This window comes from Eulemur rufifrons, chromosome 6, assembly GCF_041146395.1.
Source record: "Eulemur rufifrons isolate Redbay chromosome 6, OSU_ERuf_1, whole genome shotgun sequence".
In the NCBI taxonomy this organism is placed as follows: Eukaryota; Metazoa; Chordata; class Mammalia; order Primates; family Lemuridae; genus Eulemur; species Eulemur rufifrons.
The window spans coordinates 16,949,289-16,969,851 of NC_090988.1; the positions used below are offsets into that span (position 1 = coordinate 16,949,289).

Genomic DNA, 20,563 nt, shown 5'->3' on the forward strand with positions numbered 1-20,563 from the left:
GTACATCATTGATGAGCAAAAGGAGAAAATACAGTCAGTGTCAGCGGGACACAGCTGTGCACGCCTGTAGTCCTAGCTACTTGGGAGGCTGAGGTAGGAGGATCGCTTGAGCCCAGGAGCTCAAGGCTGCAGTGAGCTATGATCGAGTTACTGCACTCCAGCCTGCGTGATGGAGAAAGACCCCATCTCTAAAAAAACCACAAATTTAAAAAGAGAGTCAGTGTGGAGTGGGACCTGAAGGTAGGCTATGGGGAATGCTTTAGTGATTCCACCTTAAAAGAAAGGACTGTGGAAGGTACTTTGAACCAGGTCACAGGCCACGCCCCTCCTCCCACACCCACCAAGGCCAAAAGGAATCTCAACCCTGTGCAGCAATAAACTTGACATGTTTATTAATTAAACTATCACTTAAATAAAAAAAAGTGCATAGAAAATAAACATGTTTAAAAACTCCTTTTTTTTTTACAACTATGTACACTTTTTACTTTTACATTCAGTCTTTCGTAGAGAGCTTTCAGCATTATTATTTTTTGAACTATTAAAGTATTTTCCTTCATCCCTGTCACAGGGAGTTAACACTGATGGACTTTAGACACATTTTCCTTTTATTTTTTTCTCTTTTTGTCTAACCAGAAGCTTGGAAGAACACAAGGAAAAAAAAAAAAAGATCTGTTATACATGATAAAGTTGTCAAGAAATGTCTTATTTCTAGAAAAGAAGCTTGTCATCTGTTGAGCTCTTGAAACAATTATTCAACTACCTGTATTTACTAAAGAGACTGTTTAAAGTTCAATAAAAGAAACACCACAATTCTATTTTCTTGGTTGAAAGACAGAACTAGAGTACCTCGGAACAAGATACCAGGAAAGCACAGAACACAATTTTCCCCTAAATGCAGGTGGTAACCCCAACATTCATAACCAAAAATAGAGAAACAAGGAGTACAGGTACTGACTGGCAACATTCATGGGCAGAAAAAAATCCAGGTGACACCATTTCTGCATTTCTCTCTGATCCTAGGAATAGACTTTTTTTTTTTTACCATCCCTTTATTGTTTGGGTTTTTCCCCATTTTGGGAATCAGAGGAATGCTAGCCTGACGTTTTCCTGCCACTACTAGCAACTGTAACACAATCCTTATCTATAGTGTTAAGAGAATTAAAAGCCATGGACTGAACTAGGCTTTGTTACATGGTGCATTACTATATTAGTTCCTATATATATCATATTTATATTTATTTGAAAACCAAAACAAACAAAAAGTTGCAAGTTTTCAGAGTGTGAGACTTGACTGGTATTCATGATTCGGCACAAAACCATCTGCTCAATAACCTTGTATTGCTTAAAAATGAAGGAAATGAAACATAAAATTACACCCAGCCCTTTGCAATGACCCGCTTTTCCTTAAAAACAAAAACAACTTGATTTCTATTAAAAAAAAAAAAATCCCAAATCAAACTTAAAAGTTAACATCTGACAAGGTTTTGACCTTTAGTATTTTCAGATATTGATTGAACGTCAGTCCTTTAGAAAGATACATTCATTAAAAGATTTTTTTTTTGTTTTTTGTGTGTGTTGTTGTATTTTTTTTTTTTTTTTTTCTTTTTTAAATCAAGGGAGCTGCATGGTGCTCACTGCATTGGCCGGGGGGTTGACAGAGGCGAGCAGGGTGGTGGGCTAGGTCCCGGTCTGGTTGAAAACGTATAGCTGCCAGGGCTTCCCCCTTAATTCTTGTTAATGGCCTAAAAACAGGAGGGGCTGTGCTAAAGATGGTGGGTGGCCAAGGAGGGAGCCAAGGGACCAAGTTCCGGCCAAAGGGTCAGCGCCATGCAGCTGTTCTGGTTACACAGTTGTCACTGGCCACCAGGAAATGCAGCCACAACAGGTTCTAGCAGCAAAGCTATAAGTGAGCTGGCTCTCACTGAGAACTGACCAGGTTTGCAGCTATTACTCCTTAGGGATTTGGGATGCCCCTTGGGGGATTCTTGGGAATGACCCACCACAATTCCTCAATCTGCATTTTTGTGCGGATATTCCCTCAGTCACTTTCAAAACAAACTCAGACATGTTTGGGAGATAGCTGTGCCATTTTTGCCTTCTTTCCCTCGTGTAGGGAAACTTTAGCTTATCCCCCAAGTTGCTGGCAGGTATGCTGAAATTTTGGCAATGGACTCAAGGCTGAGCTATAAGAGGAATTTCTCATTTCTGTGGTTGACAATTAGGGGGTGGAAAGGCAAGGCAAACCATCTGCAGCTGGCAGGAGAAGGAAAGATGTGGGTCCCTCCCCTGTCCTCAGGGTTTGGGGTCGGTAGAGAGAATGAGGAGGGGGCTCACAGTACAGCACGGCCTAGCAGGGCAGTAACTAGGTCTATTTAGCTGAGTTTCCCCCACTCCCTGACTGGCCTTTGGGTCTTTCTCAAGGTGAATTCATGACCCATCAGTGCATTAATCATTTCAGTAACAAATGCAGCTTAAGTTTTTTTCTTTTAAAAAAAATAGGAATACAAGGATTTACCAAAAAACCTCACACAGTGCAATAATAAAGGAAACCAGACACTAGTGGAACCCCTAGGGCCACTGCATCTTGTTCATGGGCAAAAGGAGGAAGGGAGGTGAGGTCTGGGTAGAGTGCTTTTCCCCAGTCCCTTGCTGGCACTTCTCCATGATGACAAGGAAGTCTCTGCCATCCTGGCCACAGTGCTGGGCTCCCTGCATGACAGTGAAAACAGTGATCGTGTTCCAGCAAAGCCACCAGACAAAGTTCTTAAGGTCACGGAAGAAAAGGGAGCCCAGGATGGAAGGCACAGCAGAGCCATGAGTCCTGGGTCAGAGAGTGCTGGGCCAAGTCGTATTGCTTTGCTAGACTTCCATAGGAATGGGCTTCTTGCGGCGACAAAAGGGTGCCCCACCCTCTACTTGGACTGCACTACTCTGAAACCTTGTGGCAGAGGCAGAGAAAAATCTGCTTTATCGTGAGTGGTCAAACTGTGCTTCAGTTTCAACGGGCTGCCCCCAAAGAGGGCACAAGGTGATCAATGGGTTCTTTGCAGGTATGAGGACTTGGTGGGCAGAGGGAAAGGAAAGGAAGTGACCTATGAGGCAGATGGTGATGGAAAATGTCAAGTTGCCATTCAACTTGTTGGTTGCTAACTCTGAAGTAGGAAGGATGAGGGAAATGTAAAAGATTACTGTCTTTCCCCACTCTGGAGCTAGTGCTGGAAAGGAGAGAGACAGTAAGGGAAAGAGGAGAAAGTGTTGTGTCAAGATACTACTATAGCCTTTTGAGGAGCTTCAGTAGGGGAAGGAGGGGAGTGTCCCAGTGGAGTCGGGGGACCTTCCTTCTCCATTTATTGTCAAAGAGCAAACTCAGGAAACATTTATGTCAACAGGGCACAAACGAGCTACACATTAAACAACAAAAAGTACACTTTCCAGGGGGAAGTTGGGCAGGAAAAACCAGACTTTGTGTGTACAGCTGAATATTTTCTCTAACTTCATCCTATGAAAATAAAAAATTATTAAAAACCGATCTTCTTTTAAATTAGGATAATACCGCGGTTTAAAAAATAGCCTTGTCATAAGTGCTTCTCCCTATGAAGTGCTTCTCATAGAAAAATATACAAAATATATTTACATTTATAAAACCTTAAATAGTAAACTGTAAACAGAACAGAGTAAAATCCAATGACTTAATTTAACAGGTTCAGGACACTGTCTTCGGGGAAGGAAGAGAAGAAACATTTGATGCTGTTTTGACCACATCCTAAGGAGTAATCAGGGCAGTAGTGTCATTTAATTTACTTTATCCATGGATTGTGCACAGGTGGCAGAGTTCCCTCAACACAAGGTGGTCTAGTCCCCAAGTTTTGGGCCTTGAAATCTGATTAGTGTTCTGCCTTCAACTGGACATTGACCGTTTAAAAATTAAGTCTTCCTATGTCTTAACAAGGGGAAAATAAAGTAATCATGTCCTAGGAATGGGGCCCAAGGGTCATCCTGGTTGTGATACTCTGGTGGTTGCATGATTCAGATCCTATTTAAATAATCTTTTTCCTCTTCTAAAAAAAATCATGCTACATATATTTCTTTAAAACTCTCGGTGGAGCTTTATGAAAACTTCTCCAAATTCTGTCTGGTTGTGACCAATGGCTCCTGTCCACTTCCCCAGCTGGAGTGCTTACAGGCTCAGGGAACGTTTGCAGGCACATCCTATGCCCAACAGGGAGTGTCCTTGAGCAAGGAGTCAATCTCCCCTACCACCCAGAAGGAAGAATGGGAAAGCAGTGGGATGGAGGACAAAGGGGAGGCAGAAAGGGGAGTGAAGAGAAGGAATGGGAGAGGGAAGCCGCTCCTACTGTCAAGAAAGGTGACTGGCCGAGCTAAGGCTCCTGGGGATAACACTCCCACTTACAGCCCACAGGCTCAATGTTTGGTAATTAATTGGCACAACCCCAAGACAGCCTTTTGACACCAGAGGTGCTAGGAATCCTGTCTCCCAGCCAGAAGTGAACTCTCAAGTGGGAGGATAGGGAAAACCACCAGACCTCTGTTTGTTCAACAGACGGCCACAGGTGGGGCCTGGCTGACAAACTGTCAGGTGTCCAACCAACCTGTATTTGGGGCTTTGCCTGACCCTTCACTTATAGTGCTTGGGGAAGGGCCAAGGCGAGGATGCAACTTATCTCTGAGGAGATGTTCAGCCCAATCTCCCACCATAACTAACCCTCTATAGGCTCCTTCCAGGCAAGTCTGCTAGGGACCCCGTTTCCCACTTATGAACAGCAAACAATCTGAGGGGCCCCAGGAGAAAGTCAATCATGGATCTTTTCTTCAAGACCTCAACTCTCTCTCCAGGACTATGATCACACGTATAATGTGAATACAGGAGGACATAAGGGAGCTCAGCCATCACAGAGGCCTCTCAACCGTGCCCACTCAATCCTGGAGCTCCTAGCTGCTGGAAAAGGCCTTCAGCATTGCTTTGGATGGCCCTGGGTCCTAGTACTCCAACACTGGGGGAGAAGAGCAGCTTTAGTTTAGGAACTTCCGGCATTTCTTGGCGCCACAGTTGCAGGGCAGCTTGTTGCTGGCATCCTCAATGGGGAACTTATAGTCATAAGTGAGTTCCTCTCCTCGGTAGATCTTACGCATGGCAAAGATGACAATGTGCTTCTGCCCATCAATATTGATGACTCGAGAGTAGCAGTTAGGCTCACATGAGTGATTGATGAAGCGTGCAGCATTTCCATGCATGGTGGCATCCACTACCTCTGAGTCATCAATTCGGAACATGTAGCAACCAATGCCCTATACATGGAGGAGAAAGGAGAAAAACTCGTTATTTCTTATCAACTCAGGTTTAAGAACATTTCCTAACCTTCTCCTGATGTTACCTATAGCCACTGATAAAATTTCTTCTAGTAAAATTTCCAGATTTCTCTCAGCACCTATCTTTTAAGATACTTCTAGGAGGAGCTCCTAGATTACAGGCACTAGATTAGGCTTCTTAATGTTTCTGCAGGAAAGAGAAACTTGTATAGCTGTGTGCTTTTGATCCGAGGATCCACTCAGGCAAACTTTCAAAGAGTATGTTTCTGTACTAATCTTTAGAGTGGATTCTGAACTTTTAGTGCGCACATTGTAAAAAAAAAAAAAGGCCTTTGAATTCATAACATAAACTATTTCTTTTGGGATCTAGGGTTCATACTGATAGTTGATGTTCCCTTTCTACAGCAAAACAAAAATGGGTGAGTTAAAGTGAGAGACTCACCTTGCTGTCGTAATACTTCTCTCGCTTGTCAGTCTGGATGGAACGGATCACATTGCCGGCATACTCAATCACCATCTCACCTGCGTCAATGTTTCTCTTACAGAAAAGACCCCGGCCATGGATGGGAGACCTAGGACAAAGATGGAAAAGAGATAAGACACAAATTTTTCCAGCCAGGCGAGGTGGCTCACACCTATAATCCTAGCATTCTGGGAGGCCAAGGTGGGAGGATTGCTTGAGTTCAGAAGTCTGAGACCAGCCTGAGCAAGAGTGAGACCCCGTCTCTACTAAAAATAGAAACAAATAGCCGGGCATGGTGGCACGTGCCTGTAGTCCCAGTTACTTGGGAGGCTGAGGCAGGAGGATCTCTTGAACCCAGGAGTTTGAGGTTGCTGTGAGCTAGGCTGACGCCACAGCATTCTAGCCTGGGCAACAGAGCGAGACTCTGTCTCAAAAAAACAAAAAACAAAAAACAAATTTTTCAAGTAAGGTTAATTGTGTAACTTCTGATCTGTTAGTTACCCAGGAGAGACATATATTTGAGAAAAAAAAATTTGGACCCATTTGATTTGTGTATATTATTTGTTCTAACAAATGGCCAAAGATGAAAGATTTCTCCATTCTGTAGCCCAGTAGAAGTAGCAATATTTTAACCCTTATTATGTTACATTCCTTATTCAACACAAGGAGTTATAGGATCCCAAAATATCAGGTTCAACTAATAATATCTATAAAAACCTCACTTACTGAGGGAGGTCACTCCGGCATTTGGTCCTCTTTGATTTTGGAAAACTTCATTAGTTTTCTATAATTCTTTCTAGAATTTTAGCCATACCTGTAGACACCAACCGCCTCCTTAGAAGTCTTTTTTAAGTGCCGAAAACGCATGGGCATTGGCAGATCCATGCTGGTTGCCCTCCTAAGAGACAAGACATACTATTAATGAATTATCTTTAGGAAATAATGTTTTGAGACTTGACGACTCCTAGACAAAATGAATACACTCTTTGTTCAGTGCCAAGCATAACAAGTACCTTATAAAATGAGGCCTATTTTTAATATATATCTAGTACTTTCTGACCATGACAACTGTGATGGTACAGCCAAAGCTGACAGAGTATATCACAGTTAAAGATAATACTCATCTTACAGTTATTTGGATTTCTCCTCTGTAATTTATATTCCTCTCTCTTTACCAGCCATACACTGCTACTTCAGCACAAACTATATTTCCAGAAAATTCTGACACAAGCAAAACTACACAGTGCCCTGAACAACGGGAGTAGAGGGAAAGCAAGAGTATTTCCTACAACCCCTCCCCACTCCAGACTCACCGAGCTGACTTCAGCTGTACCTCCTCCTCTTCCTCATCATTGGGGTTGTACTCAGGAGGCTGCCGATGTTTAGAAGCCAGGAAGTTAAACATGTCAAATGCTGACTTCCTGGAGCCGAAAGATTAAAACACATTTAGAGAAGTGCTTTAATAGAGCAGTAGAGGATGACAACATTAACACTGGAAATCTAAACGGTCATGTGGGAAAATAACTATCATTACATAACAAAATCGAGACCCAAAACTGCTTACAGAAAAGAAGACAACTTGCCTGAGGTGGACTTCAGCCCTGGCCGAGCCATGAGGATTCAAGGGGGGTTCATTGGCCTCCTCTGGTTTGTGGAAACGAAATTTGTAATTTCGACAGTGCTTGGCACCAGACAGCTGCTCAATCAGGAACACAACTGCATCGTGGAGAATTCCCAGCATCCTCAAACCATTAACACCTGTAGGGCGAAGGGCGCCAGGGTAGTGAGGAGGGCAGTCAACAGGAAACTGCACATACTACAACAGAAAGGCCTCTGCTACAGGGTAACTCTGCCAGAGGCTGCTCAAGGATGAACTATATTAAATATTAGCTAGAAATTAGCAATAGATAGCCATTAAAGTGATCTATCAATATGGAAAACATTCATGATAGATTGCTAAGTGAAAAAAACATGCCACCAAACTATGGACCATTTTCTATGTGCTATATATACACACAGAAATGCTATACATGTTATTTCATTTCATGCTCATAATGACCACGCAAGGCAGGAATTACTAGCTTCATTTTAAGGGGAGTAAACCTAGGCATAGAGAATTGAAATAACATGCCCAAGGTCACATAGCTAGCATAAGATTTGAACTTTGGACTGTGTAACTCCAAATGGAATCCCATTTTTGTTTATAGGTAATAGAGTAGCTAGGTTCTATACCAGGACTGTCCTGTGCTCTTATAGTGAATGTATGGAGTAATATACTCAATAGTTATTTGTTTTGCTCACTTTGTCTCATGCTGTTAACATTTTTTATTTTATGAAAACATTTATGTAAATCTGCTGGCACAGACAGTGAAAGGCTTTCTAAAATGATTGACTTTTCTCATTAAAGGGATAGGGCACAGTAACAACTGCCACACTTCTTTTTGACACTAGCAAATAGCTAATGTTCTTTACATTTTTATTAAGTAAATATTATTATTCATTTACAAATATTCTCCTTGGTATTATTAATAGATAATTATGTCTGTTGTGGACAAGATATATATGTCATAAGTATATAGGATCACATACACAATTCAAACACACACAACAGTTTGTGTTATAAAGCATGTTTTTTATTTTTTTTGAGACAGAGTCTCGCTCTGTTGCCCAGGCTAGAGTGCTGTGGCATCAGCCTAGCTCACAGCAACTTCAAACTCCTGGGCTCAAGTGATCCTCCCGCCTCAGCCTCCTGAGTAGCTGGGAGTACAGGTATGCATTACCAGGCATGGCGAATTTTTTCTATTTTTAGTAGAGATGGGGTCTAGCCCTTCCTCAGGCTGGTCCTGAACTCCTGACCTCAAGCAATCCTCCCAACTCAGCCTCCCAGAGTGCTAGGATTATAGGCATGAGCCACCATGCCCAGCCTGCAATCCTCATGCCTCAGCCTCCCAAGTAGCTGGGACTACACGCATATGCCACCATGCCCAGCTAATTTTTCTTTCTTTTCCTTTTTTTTTTTTTTTTTTGTAGAGACATGGTCTTGTTTTTGCTCAAGCTGGTCTCAAACTCCTGGCCTCAAATGATCCTCCTGCCCTGGTCTTCCAAAGTGCTAGGATTACAGGTGTCAGCCACTGTGCCTGGCCTATGAAGCATATTTAGAGATGTAACCTCAGTGTAATTTGGGGTCCACATGCTATGTCTGGAAGGCTAACCATGTTTAAATGTTAACAATAGTTACTCCTGGGAAGTGGGACCTGGTCCACCTTTTAATTTGTTGTTGTGGTTGTTTGCTTTTCCACATTCTAAAATTCTTCTATGTCTTTTTTTTTTTTTTTTTTTTTTTTTTGAGACAGAGTCTCACTTTGTTGCCCAGGCTAGAGTGAGTGCCGTGGCGTCAGCCTAGCTCACAGCAACCTCAAACTCCTGGGCTCAAGTGATCCTCCTGTCTCAGCCTCCCGAGTAGCTGGGACTACAGGCATGCACCACCATGCCCGGCTAATTTTTTCTATATATATTTTTAGCTGTCCATATAATTTCTTTCTATTTTTAGTAGAGATGGGGTCTCGCTCTTGCTCAGGCTGGTCTCGAACTCCTGAGCTCAAACGATCCGCCCACCTCGGCCTCCCAGAGTGCTAGGATTACAGGCGTGAGCCACCGCGCCCGGCCTGAAAATTCTTCTATGTCTTGAGTAACTTTTTAGAAAAGGGAAAAAGTTATTAGATGCCTGATTTCTGTTTCATTTGGATAACATCTAAGGGAGATAATTTTGTTTCAGTGGCAAGCAATAAGTTAAGTCTCCAGATAAGCAACATTCTTATGAGCACAACTGTTGGTCCACCTGGAACCAGACTTAAGTATATAACACAGGTCTACAATATAAGAGCTTAAGTCATATAGGGCAATGGCAAACTTCTTTTCTCTACAGAACATTAATTTTCCTTAAAGATTTTTTTCCTGGGAGTTTTAGACTGCTGTGAATCCTTAGGTAGAAAAAAGTCATTGAAAAACATACTAAATACTCAAGTATATTTTCTTTCTTTTTTTTTTTTTTCAAGTATATTTTCACAGAAAGTTCATTTTAACATGTAGGCTGAATGTTCAACTCTATATTCACCAGAGGGCTTACAATGAGATCAGTATTGTGTTGGCAATGGGAAAACAACGCTGAATTGTGCATGGCCCCTGTTATACGCTGAATTGTGCATGGCCCCTGTTATCAAGGAGCTTATGGCAGAGAAAGGAAGATACGTAGATATTTACACCACCATACAATGTGAAAGGTGTCCAAATTAAGGTACAGTATAAAGGACTGTGGGAACTCTGAAGAGGGAAAAATTTATTCGGTCCGTGGGGGATTCATTTATTCATTTGACACTTATGTGCTGCACCCCTATAATACCCCAGGTAGCCTTTTCATCATTCCACTGTGCCAGGCAGGACCTTGGAAACAGAGAGGTGAACAAGACAGGTAAGGTGCCTTTATTCATAGAGCTTTTATTTCATGGATGAGACAGACAATAAACACAACAAAGACATTTCCACTCAGGACTTTTCCTCTGCTGTCTCCTTTGTGTTGAGGACTTTTTAAAAAAATTAATTAATTTTTTTTTTTTTTAAGAGATGGGTCTCACTATGTTGCCCAAGCTGAAATGTAGTGGCTATTCACAAGTGCGATCATAGTACACTGTAGCCTCAAACTCCTAGGCTCAAGCGATCCTCCTGCCTCAGCCTCCCGAGTGCCTGGGACTACAGGTACTCACCACTGTACCTGGCTTGCCTTGAGGACTTTTGCTCTAAGTCTTTGCATAACTGGCTCCTTCTCATCATCACTTAGATCTAAGCTCAAATGTCACCTCTTCAAGAGACTCCTTTCTGACTATTCTATCTAGAAGAGATTTCCTGTTACCAACTACCCACTTTTGTATCACACTCTATTTCTTTTTTTTTTTTCCCCCCATAGGCATTACTGACTAGGAACACTCTCCTATTTCATTTACCCCATGTTATCTTCTTCACAGTTCTTACATCCACCACTAGAATATAAGGTTGTGAGGGCAAGGAGAAGATGGCAGCACTGGAGATGGAGAACATTGGACAGGTTTTGAATTGGTGAACATAGTGGTCACGGTGGTTAACTTCCAGCATCCCTTCCACCCCAGTCTAAGCCAATCCTGGGAATCTCAGTCCCCTTGCCAGTGACTAGCTTAGGAGTGGTAAGTACCAAACTCTGATCTATGAGATGTGAGATGTCCATCTGTTCCTAATAAAAAGCTGCTCCTGTTCCTTTGAACATTGTGATAACTAAATGTGACCATGGGAACTGCTGCAGCCATTTGTTATCAGCCTGAAGATGAAGCTTTACCATGGAAAGCCAGCTGGAAAGAAGGAAAGAATCTAGGTCTTTGATGGCGATACAAATACCTACATCAATCAATCAGTCGGATGCCTGATTTACCTTTGGACTCTATGTTATATATAAGATGATACATTATCTTACTGTTTAATTAATTAATCAATTTATTTATTTATTTTTGAGATAGGGTCTAGCTCTGTTGCCTGGGCTAGAGTGCAGTGGTGTCATCATAGCTCATTGCAACTTCAAATTCCTGGGTTCAAATGAGCCTCCTGCCTCAGCCTCTCGAGTAGCTGGGACTACAGGTGCATGCCACTAGACCTGGCTGATGTTTCTATTTTTTTTTTGTGGAGACAAGGTCTCACTATGTTGCTCACGTTAGTCTATAATCCTCCCAAAATGCTAGGATTATAAGCATGAGCCACCATGCCCAACCTTATTTTATTTTATTTAAAAAAATTTTTTGTAGAAATGGTGTCTCAGTATGTTGCCCAGGCTGGTTTCAAACTCCTGGGCTCAAGCGATCCTCCCGCCTTGGCCTCTTAAAGTGCCGGGATTACAGGCGTGAGCTCCAATCTCTGTTTAAATCAGTTTACAGTTAGGGCTTCTGTAGGCAGAGGGGGAATGGTCAAAAAGGCTAAAGAAAAGAGGTGACCTTTGGCAAGGTCTTGAAGGATTAAAAGGAATTTGTTGTGTTAACCAGGGAACCTGGAGAGGAGACAGAAGATGGAGGGAACTAGGTCCTGGTAGAGGGAACTGCATGAACCATGTGTGCTAATGTGAAAGTGTATGTAATATAAGTAATAAGAATTACTTGGGGGCCGGGCGCGGTGGCTCACGCCTGTAATCCTAGCACTCTGGGAGGCCGAGGCGGGTGGATCGCTCGAGGTCAGGAGTTCAAGACCAGCCTGAGCAATGAGCGAGACCTCGTCTCTACTAAAAATAGAAAGAAATTATCTGGCCAACTAAAATATATATAGAAAAAAAAATTAGCCGGGCATGGTGGCGCATGCCTGTAGTCCCAGCTACTCGGGAGGCTGAGGCAGTAGGATTGCTTAAGCCCAGGCGTTTGAGGTTGCTGTGAGCTAGGCTGACGCCACGGCACTCACTCTAGCCTGGGCAACAAAGCGACACTCTGTCTCAAAAAAAAAAAAAAAAAAGAATTACTTGGGAACACATGTTAAACATTCAGCTTTCTCAGCTCCAAGCCCAGAGATTCTGATTCACATATATAGACCATACTTTAAGACCCACTGATGGATCTGGAAGAGTAAATAGTGTAGAGTGGCTACAGAGAAAAGAATCTTGAGGGGTGAGGAAAGTGGTGAAAGCTGAGACTGAATAGGACCTTGACATGTAAGGATCCGTAGACTGGCAACTGCAGGAGAGCAGGTCCCCGTCTGCTTCCACTCAGTGATTTTCCTGAGTGTTTAACATGATGCCAGGCATATTACAGTGTTCAGTAAATATTTACTAGTAACATATACTTAAGGGTTGAAGATTTTATTCCACACTAGTAGGCAATATTAAGAAGTTTTTGAGGTACTTCTGGTGACACTGAGGATATACTATAAAAAGAAGAAAGACAGGAGATTCAGGGACCAGTTATAAAGCTTTCTTTTTCTTTTTTTTGAGACAGAGTCTGGCTCTGTTGCCTGGGCTAGAGTGCCGTGGTGTCAGCCTAGCTCACAGCAACCTCAAACTCCTGGTCTCAAGCGATCCTACTGCCTCTGCCTCCTGAGTAGCTGGGACTACAGGGATGCACCACCATGCCCGGCTAATTTTTTCTATATATATTTTTAGTTGTCCAGCTAATTTCTTTCTATTTTTAGTAGAGACGGTATCTCGCTCTTGCTCAGGCTGGTCTCGAACTCCTGACCTCAAGCGATCCTCCTGCCTTGGCCTCCCAGAGTGCTAGTATTATAGGCGTGAGCCACGGCACCCGGCAGTAAAGCTTTTGAATATTACAGGTAGAAGAATAACAAGGGCTATGCCTGAAGAAGGAAAAAGAGAAGAAATGGATATGACTCATACTTTTGGGGTAAAATCAACAAGATGTGAATGATGAGGGAAAGGAAGAATATTAACACTGACTGGAGTTGCTCTATGGGATGGTGTTTAAGGTAAGAATGTGGGAATGGCTGAACAGGCCTAGGAAGTGGTGAGAGTAAGCGTAAGAGGGGAAGAAGCTGAAACCCAGGAGAATCCCAACTTTTTTTTTTTTTTTTTTTGAGGTTTAGTTTTGCTCTGTCATCCAGGCTGGAGTGCAATAGCGTCATCATAGCTAACTGCATCCTTGAACTCCTGGGCTCAAGTGATCCTCCTGTCTTGGCCTCCCAAGTAGCTGGGACTATAGGCACACGCCACCAGGTTTCGCTCCTCAACTTAAAAAAAAAAAAAATGTATTTGCCATTTGTCATTTAAAAAATTGAATGTATTTGAATTAACTAGTTTTTAAAAAATTTATAAATGAAATACATATTCATGACAATAAAGTGAAATTAGATAGGGAAGGAAAGTAAAAGTTGCCCATTCTAACTCCTAGGTCCCACTCCTCAAAGGCAACCACTATTACATAACTAATTTAAAACTATCTAAAGGGACTCATGATCATATTAGATACATACTGTTATAACTTGCTTTTTCAATTAGTTTACACTCAACCTGTTTCTAAATTGCCCTACTGAGGAGTATTTGGGTGGCTTCCAGTTTTTTGCTACTACATGTTGTAATGAACATCTTTACACATTTTTATGACTTGGTTGAGACTACCTACAGGATAATTTCTTAAAAGTATAATTGTTGGATGGAAGGGCAAGTAATTTGAAAATTTTGATCGTTACTGCTTAATTGTTCTCCCAAATGGTTGTATTAATAATTTATATACCCATTATTAATATAAGAGAGGGCTCATCTCCTCCATCTTTATCTATATTGTCTCCAAATGCAAAATCGGGCCAGGCATGGTGGCTCATGCCTATAATCCTGGCGCCCTGGGAGGCTGAGGTGGGGGGTTGCTTGAATCCGGGAGTTCAAGACCAGCTTGCGCAACACAGTGAGACCTTGTCTCTATAAAAAATAGAAAAATAAGCCGGGCATGGTGGCGAGTGCCTGTACTCTTAGCTACTTGGGAGGCTGAGCAGGAGGATCCATTGAGCCCAGGAGTTTGAGGTTGTAGTGAGCTATGACAAAGCCACTGTACTCTAGCCCGGGCAACAGAGCAAGATCCTACCATACAAAAAAAAAAGCAACCCAAAAAACTAAATGTTTGTTAAGGTAGGAAATAGTTAATCAAGATTTAATATGCATTTTTAACATTATGAGTGAGATTGATTATCTTTTCATTTTATTGGCTATTTGTATTTTGTGGGAGATAAGTTGCCTGTTGGATCCTTTGCTTTTTTTATTATAAAAAATTCTAGGCCGGGCGCAGTGGCTTACGTCTGTATTCCTAGCAATCTGGGAGGCCAAGGCGGGAGGATCGCTTGAGGTCAGGAGTTCGAGACCAGCCTGAGCAAGAGCGAGACTCTGTCTCTACTAAAAATAGAAAGAAATGATCTGGACAGCTAAAAATATATAGAAAAAATTAGCTGGGCACGGTGGCACATGGCTGTAGTCCCAGCTACTCGGGAGGCTGAGGCAGAAGGATTGGTTGAGCCTAGGAGTTTGAGGTTGCTGCGAGCTAGGCTGACGCCTCGGCACTCTATCCTGGGCAACACAGTGAGACTCTGTCTCAAAAAAAAAAAATTCTAGCCAGGTACGATGGCTCACACCTATAATCCCGCCACTTTTGGAGGCCTAGGTGGGAGGACTGCTTGAGGCCAAGAGTTTGAGACCAGCCTGGGCAATATGGTGAGACCCTGAATGTACGAAAAATTAAAAAAAAACAAAAATTAGCCAGGCATGGTGGCATGTGCCTATAGTCCTAGCTATTCGGGAAGCTAAGGTGGGAGGATTGCTTGAGCCCAGGAGTTTGAGGTTGCAGTGAGCTATGATAATGCCATTGCACATTCCAGCCTGGGCAACAGAGTAAGACTTTGTCTAAGAAAAAAAACAAACAAACAAAAAAAAAAACCCCGAAAATTTTTAAATTTTAAAAATACACGGGCTGTTATAACAGCCACATATATACCTGTCACCTAAAATGAACAAATGCTAATATTTTCTTTTTTTCATTTTTTTTGGAGACAGAGTCTCGCTCTGCTGCCCAGGCTAGAGTGCTGTGGCATCAGCCTAGCTCACAGCAACCTCAAACTCCTGGGATCAAGCGATCCTTCTGCCTCAGCCTCACAAGTAGCTGGGACTACAGGCATGCGCCACCATGCCTGGCTGATGTTTTTTTCTATACATATTTTTAGTTGTCCAGCTAATTTCTTTCTATTTTTAGTAGAGATGGGGTATCGCTCTTGCTCAGGCTGGTCTCGAACTCCTCACCTCGAGCAATCCTCCCGCCTCGGCCTCCCAGATTGCTAGGATTACAAGCATGAGCCACCGCGCCCGGCCTAATGTTTTCTAATATGTGCTTCAAATATGTTTCCTCCTTTTCTTCTTAAAAGGAAAACATCATCGAGAAAGTTAAACTCCTCTAAGTACCCATTTGCCTATCTTCCCAGAACCAATCTGAAAGGAGGTAGGAGAGGTAGAAATATGGAAAAAATAGAGTCAATGGAAGGTTTCTACCTTAGATTGATTAAAATCTTTAATGTTCACTGAAAAAAATATATCAATAAGTATGCTGCCTAAATATAATTTTAAGTCTAATAGCAATGAGCAGTGATTTTAACTTTACAAAACGGTATGACAAAACCACAATGAGATACCATTTCACACTTACTAGGATGTCTAAAATCAAAAAAAGGGGTAAGTGTAAACAAGGATGTGGAGAAATTGGAACCCTCGTATTTGGAGGTGTGAATGTAAAATGGTGCAGTCACTTTGGGGGGGAAAAAAAAACAATTTAGCAGTTCCTCAAAAAGTTAATCAGAGTTACAGTATGACCCAATAATTCCACTCCTAAGTATAAAACCAAGAAAAATAAAAACATGTCTACACAAAAACTTGTATTTAAACACTTGCAGCAACATTATTCATAATGGTCAGAAAGTGGAAAAAACCCAAATGTTCATCAATTGATGAATATACAAGCAAAATATGTTATATCCACATAATGGAATAGTACCTGGCAATAAAAAGGACCAAAGTATCAATGCAATGTAATAGCAGGGAGGAATCTGGAAAGTATTATGTTGAGTAAAACAAGCCAGTCACCAAAGGCCACGTATTGTATGATTTCATTTATATGAAATGTCCAGAATAGGTAAATCTATAGAGATAGAAAGTAGATTTGTGGTTGCCAGGGGCTGGGAATGGGGAATGACTGCTAATGAATACAGGGTTTCTTTCACAGATGATGAAAATGTTCTAGAATGAGATAGTAGTGATGGTTGCACAACTCTGTGACTATATAAAAAACAACTGAATCGTATGCTTTAAATGGGTGAATTGTATAGTATATGAATTATATCTCAATAAAGTTGTGAAAAAAATTAAAAAAAAAAAAAAAAAAAAGGTGGATTCTCTTTTGGTAGAAACAATTCTGTGGCTTAGGCTAACAAGTTACCAGAATATTCTGAGACAGGAGTAGAATAAAAGCTCTAGCCGTTACCTGCAAACGATAGCTGCTTTAGGCGGGCATTTGATCGAGCTTCCTGGACTTTATCTGTCAATGACTTCCAGGCATCTGTAAGGAAATAAAGAAAGCTGTAGGCCAAAAAATATTCATGCAAACAATACCAATGGTGCACACAAGCACTGTGCTTAGAAGCTCTATAGTGTGAACACATACCCTCTTCAAATAGTGTTTTCTTGTTTTTCTTGGAGTTTAAATCAGTTCATTGAATGAGAGGAAGCTGGGAAGGTGCGTTACGCAGCAGTGCTTCCTTCTGTTCCAGGACACAGAAGCACTAAAGAGAGTGATAATACCTTCTAAAATGACCTCAGAATCTGCAAGGCATTCATATTCGTTGATGGAAGTCTGGGTCCTACACCTGAATGTTTGGTATTATTTCTGTACCCTATACTTTTCGACAAAACAATACTAGTACTAATGATTTAACGAGGACTGTGGGGGAGATCAATGGCTCTCAGTTCCCTAAAATTAAGGGGTAGAACTAGAAAATCTTTATGGTTCCTTCAAGCTCTAACCTGAGATTCTATGATCTCTTACTATCTGCTAGACATTTCCACTTAGATTTCTTATCACCACTCCACACTCAATGTCTCATGTAGAACTCACATTCTCCTTACGTATGTTCTTTGTTCTCCATTCAGTATCTTTTCTTTAGTCACCCAGGCCTAAATCTTCAGAGTTATCCTTGACTCTTCTTTCTCCTCTTCTCATATCCAAGTAGTCACTTCTAGCAATATTCTCATTAGTGACCTCTTGTCTTTGAGTGTCTCCAGTCCTAGTTATCGTATACCGAGCTCCCACATTAAGCTTCCTAAAATTCTGCTTTTATTTCACTCCCCCAAGTTTTCAAAGGCCTCATGGTTTGGCACCAAAGGCCCTCCAAAACCTATGCCCAATCCACCTTATCAATCTTTTCTTTCAGTACAAACTGAAATGGATTTCAACGTCATCTTCCCACCTGACACTACTCTAAACCCACCAATAGCAATCCTGTCTTTCTCTCACTTTGCTTACATCCCTGCTTCTTCTTAGAAAGCCCTCCCCATTCCTCTTTGACTTACCCAAAGTCTATTTTCTCCCTTAATACAACCTTCCATTTCCATTCTATTAATCTTTATGGGCTTCTTTGATAACCCTAACTAACCCATAGTGACCTTTCACTCCCTTAAACTCTTCTAGTACTTACAGTCCAGAGAACATTCACTAGTCCTTCAAAGGTTAATGAGCATCTACACGCTCAGGATACAAAGATGAATAAGAAAATACAATGCTGGCCCTTACTGGAAGTTCACTGTTGACTGAGTGAAAAATAAAAGTAAACAAACAAATTTTAAGCTCTGAGAGAACATACAAGATTTGAAAGCAGGGAGTGGGAGTGCTTAGCTGCCTCAGAAGGTCAGGGAGGGCTGTCTGAACTGGATTTTTTTTTTTTTTTTTTTTTTTGAGACAGAGTCTCACTCTGTTGCCTGGGCTAGAGTCCTATGGCATCAGCCTAGCTCACAGGAACCTCAAACTCCTGGGCTCAAGCCATCCTCCTGCCTCAGCCTCCTGAGTAGTTGGGACTACAGGCATGTGCCACCACACCTGGCTAGTTTTTCCTATTTTTAGTGAGACGGGGTCTCTCTCTTGCTCAGGCTGGTCTTGAACTCCTGGCCTCAAGTGATCCTCCTGCCTTGGCGGCCCAGAGTGCTAGGATTACAGGCATGAGCCATCTGGCCCAGCCCTGAACTAGATTTTGAAAAGTGAGCTGGAGCTCACCAGGTGAGTAAGGGCAGGGAGAGCATTCCAGGCAGAGGGAAGAGCACGTGTAAAGGCACACAGGGAAGAGAGAATGGCATGGAAGGTGCACGAGGAAATGCCGGAAAACAACGCTGGAAAGAGAAGCAGAGTTCTCATGGGCAGGCTTGTATATAACCTGGTGTGTATATAAGGTGTGTATAACCTTGAAAATATAATTTGTATCATTAAATTTTCACATAAATTACAGCTATTTCTCCCAAAACGACAAGGAAAATGTACGAAGTATACAAGTATCCTCCTAACACCTAGCACAAACGCCCACCTAACTGGCACTAATGCAGATCTAGCTGAAATGGGACCTATGCTGACAGGTCAACCTAATTTAATCCACTCACCTTCAATACTTTCTGCACAGATCTGAAAGCCATCATCACTTGAAATTTCAAAAACAAGTCCTTTCTTGGGCTTTCTCTCAGCAATGCTTTCCTTTCGCTTTTGCTCTTGCTGGAGCCAAAGCATCAGCGGAGAGCTGAAGTTACTTTCTTCTTCTTCCACTGTTTTAGGTTCTAGAGGGAAGAAATAGATAAGAGACAAAGTAGTAATAATAACACGCTTACTGAACGCCAACTATGTGTAGAGTGCTTTACATACACTATCTCTAAGCCTAACAACACTCCATAGTTGGCTTATTGTTAATATTTCCATTTATAAATAACAAAACTGAGGCTCAAAGGGCTTGCACTAGGTCACAGCTAGAAAGTGACTAAAACTGGATTTTTTTTTTTTTTTATAAAGTTGTGCTGTCTCTGTGGAAGAGTTTCTGGTATGACAATCTGATAAGTTTTTCAGTAATTGCCCTCAGCAGGGTCACAGGCGAAAAATAATAATGGTTTATATGTATAAAGGCTTACTATATATGAGGCATTCTTCCAGGAACTTGACACAGATTATCTCATATAAACCTCACAACAACCCAACAAAGTAGGTGTTATTATTATCTCCATTTTAAGGCGAGAAAACTGAGGCCAAGAGAGGTTAAGTAACTAGCCCAAGTTCATACAGCTAGTAATGGTAAAGCTGGGATTTCAACCCATTTGGCTCCACATGCAGTCTCAGTCACCAGCCCTCCCATAAACAGAAGTGTCAATCCTCGTGAATCAGCAAACCAGCGGGCTGTGACAACATCCCAAATCTTATGCCTGAGCATTTTTTCTACCTGGTTCTCTTTTGAGAAGTCCCATCTATGGAACTGGGCGAGGCTTTATATCCAGAGCTCTCTAATCTTAAAGTGACCAGTTGTTTCCCGATCAAATCCATTAGGACAGATCGAAAATGCTATGGAGATGTATCTGTTGTTGTAACCAAAATCTGACTATCTAATAAAAATGGTTTTTGGTTTCCTTCAGTGACATAAAGGATGAAGTCAGGTTATTATTACCTATTGAAATCTCACTGCTGTTAAAACCCATAGAGCAGAAAAGTATTTATGGGTGTCCCTTTGTGTCCTTTAGCTGATAGATGATCACAGAATACATACTAGAAGAGCCCTGCACGAGGGGAGAGGTGCTCTGAGTTTCAATCTACAAATCTGGCCAATCACTTAACTTTCTTGGAACTTAGATTTTTTTGTTTGTTTTTTTGAATTTAGAAAATCAGGAGGCAAAGTAGGTGATTTTTATAACCTTTTAGCTTTGAAATTCTTTGATTCTAACTTGTTACCCACTCGCATACCTGTACTTTCTTGTTCATTTGCCGGATTTTGTGTCGCCTGAATCTCTGGAAGAACAGCCACTTGCCTAAATAAAAATAAATTCAAACACGAAAATATAACATCAGCTTTCTTCAATTCAGCGATAAAAACTGTCCAAAATCTGCCACACAGCTGTGTTAGTTATACAAAACAATTACTAGAAAAATGAACCACACGGGCTTTCTGTAGAACTTGTTGAATGAACATACCACCACGCCACTGAATGGTACAGAACATAAA

The 20,563-nt window shown here is 41.6% G+C and overlaps 1 protein-coding gene across 7 annotated transcripts in view; it reads right to left on the minus strand.

The window, feature by feature from the left end:
• Window positions 1–367: 367 nt before the first annotated feature.
• KMT2A (lysine methyltransferase 2A) overlaps window positions 368–20,563 on the minus strand; it is an 81,869-nt gene continuing 61,673 nt past the window's right edge. For 4 of the 7 annotated variants that reach the window (XM_069470843.1, XM_069470842.1, XM_069470840.1 and 1 more), the window contains 8 exons: window positions 20,305–20,369; window positions 18,969–19,139; window positions 16,810–16,884; window positions 7,371–7,549; window positions 7,105–7,208; window positions 6,606–6,689; window positions 5,771–5,900; window positions 1,612–5,307 (listed from right to left, as the gene is read on the minus strand). In XM_069470843.1, coding sequence (XP_069326944.1) covers window positions 5,032–5,307; window positions 5,771–5,900; window positions 6,606–6,689; window positions 7,105–7,208; window positions 7,371–7,549; window positions 16,810–16,884; window positions 18,969–19,139; window positions 20,305–20,369 — 1,084 coding nt within the window. In that variant the 3' untranslated portion in view covers window positions 1,612–5,031. Of the gene's footprint in view, window positions 5,308–5,770; window positions 5,901–6,605; window positions 6,690–7,104; window positions 7,213–7,370; window positions 7,550–16,809; window positions 16,885–18,968; window positions 19,140–20,304; window positions 20,370–20,563 lie in introns of all 7 variants that reach the window. The other 3 variants (XM_069470844.1, XM_069470841.1, XM_069470838.1) reach the window with 1 other exon arrangement.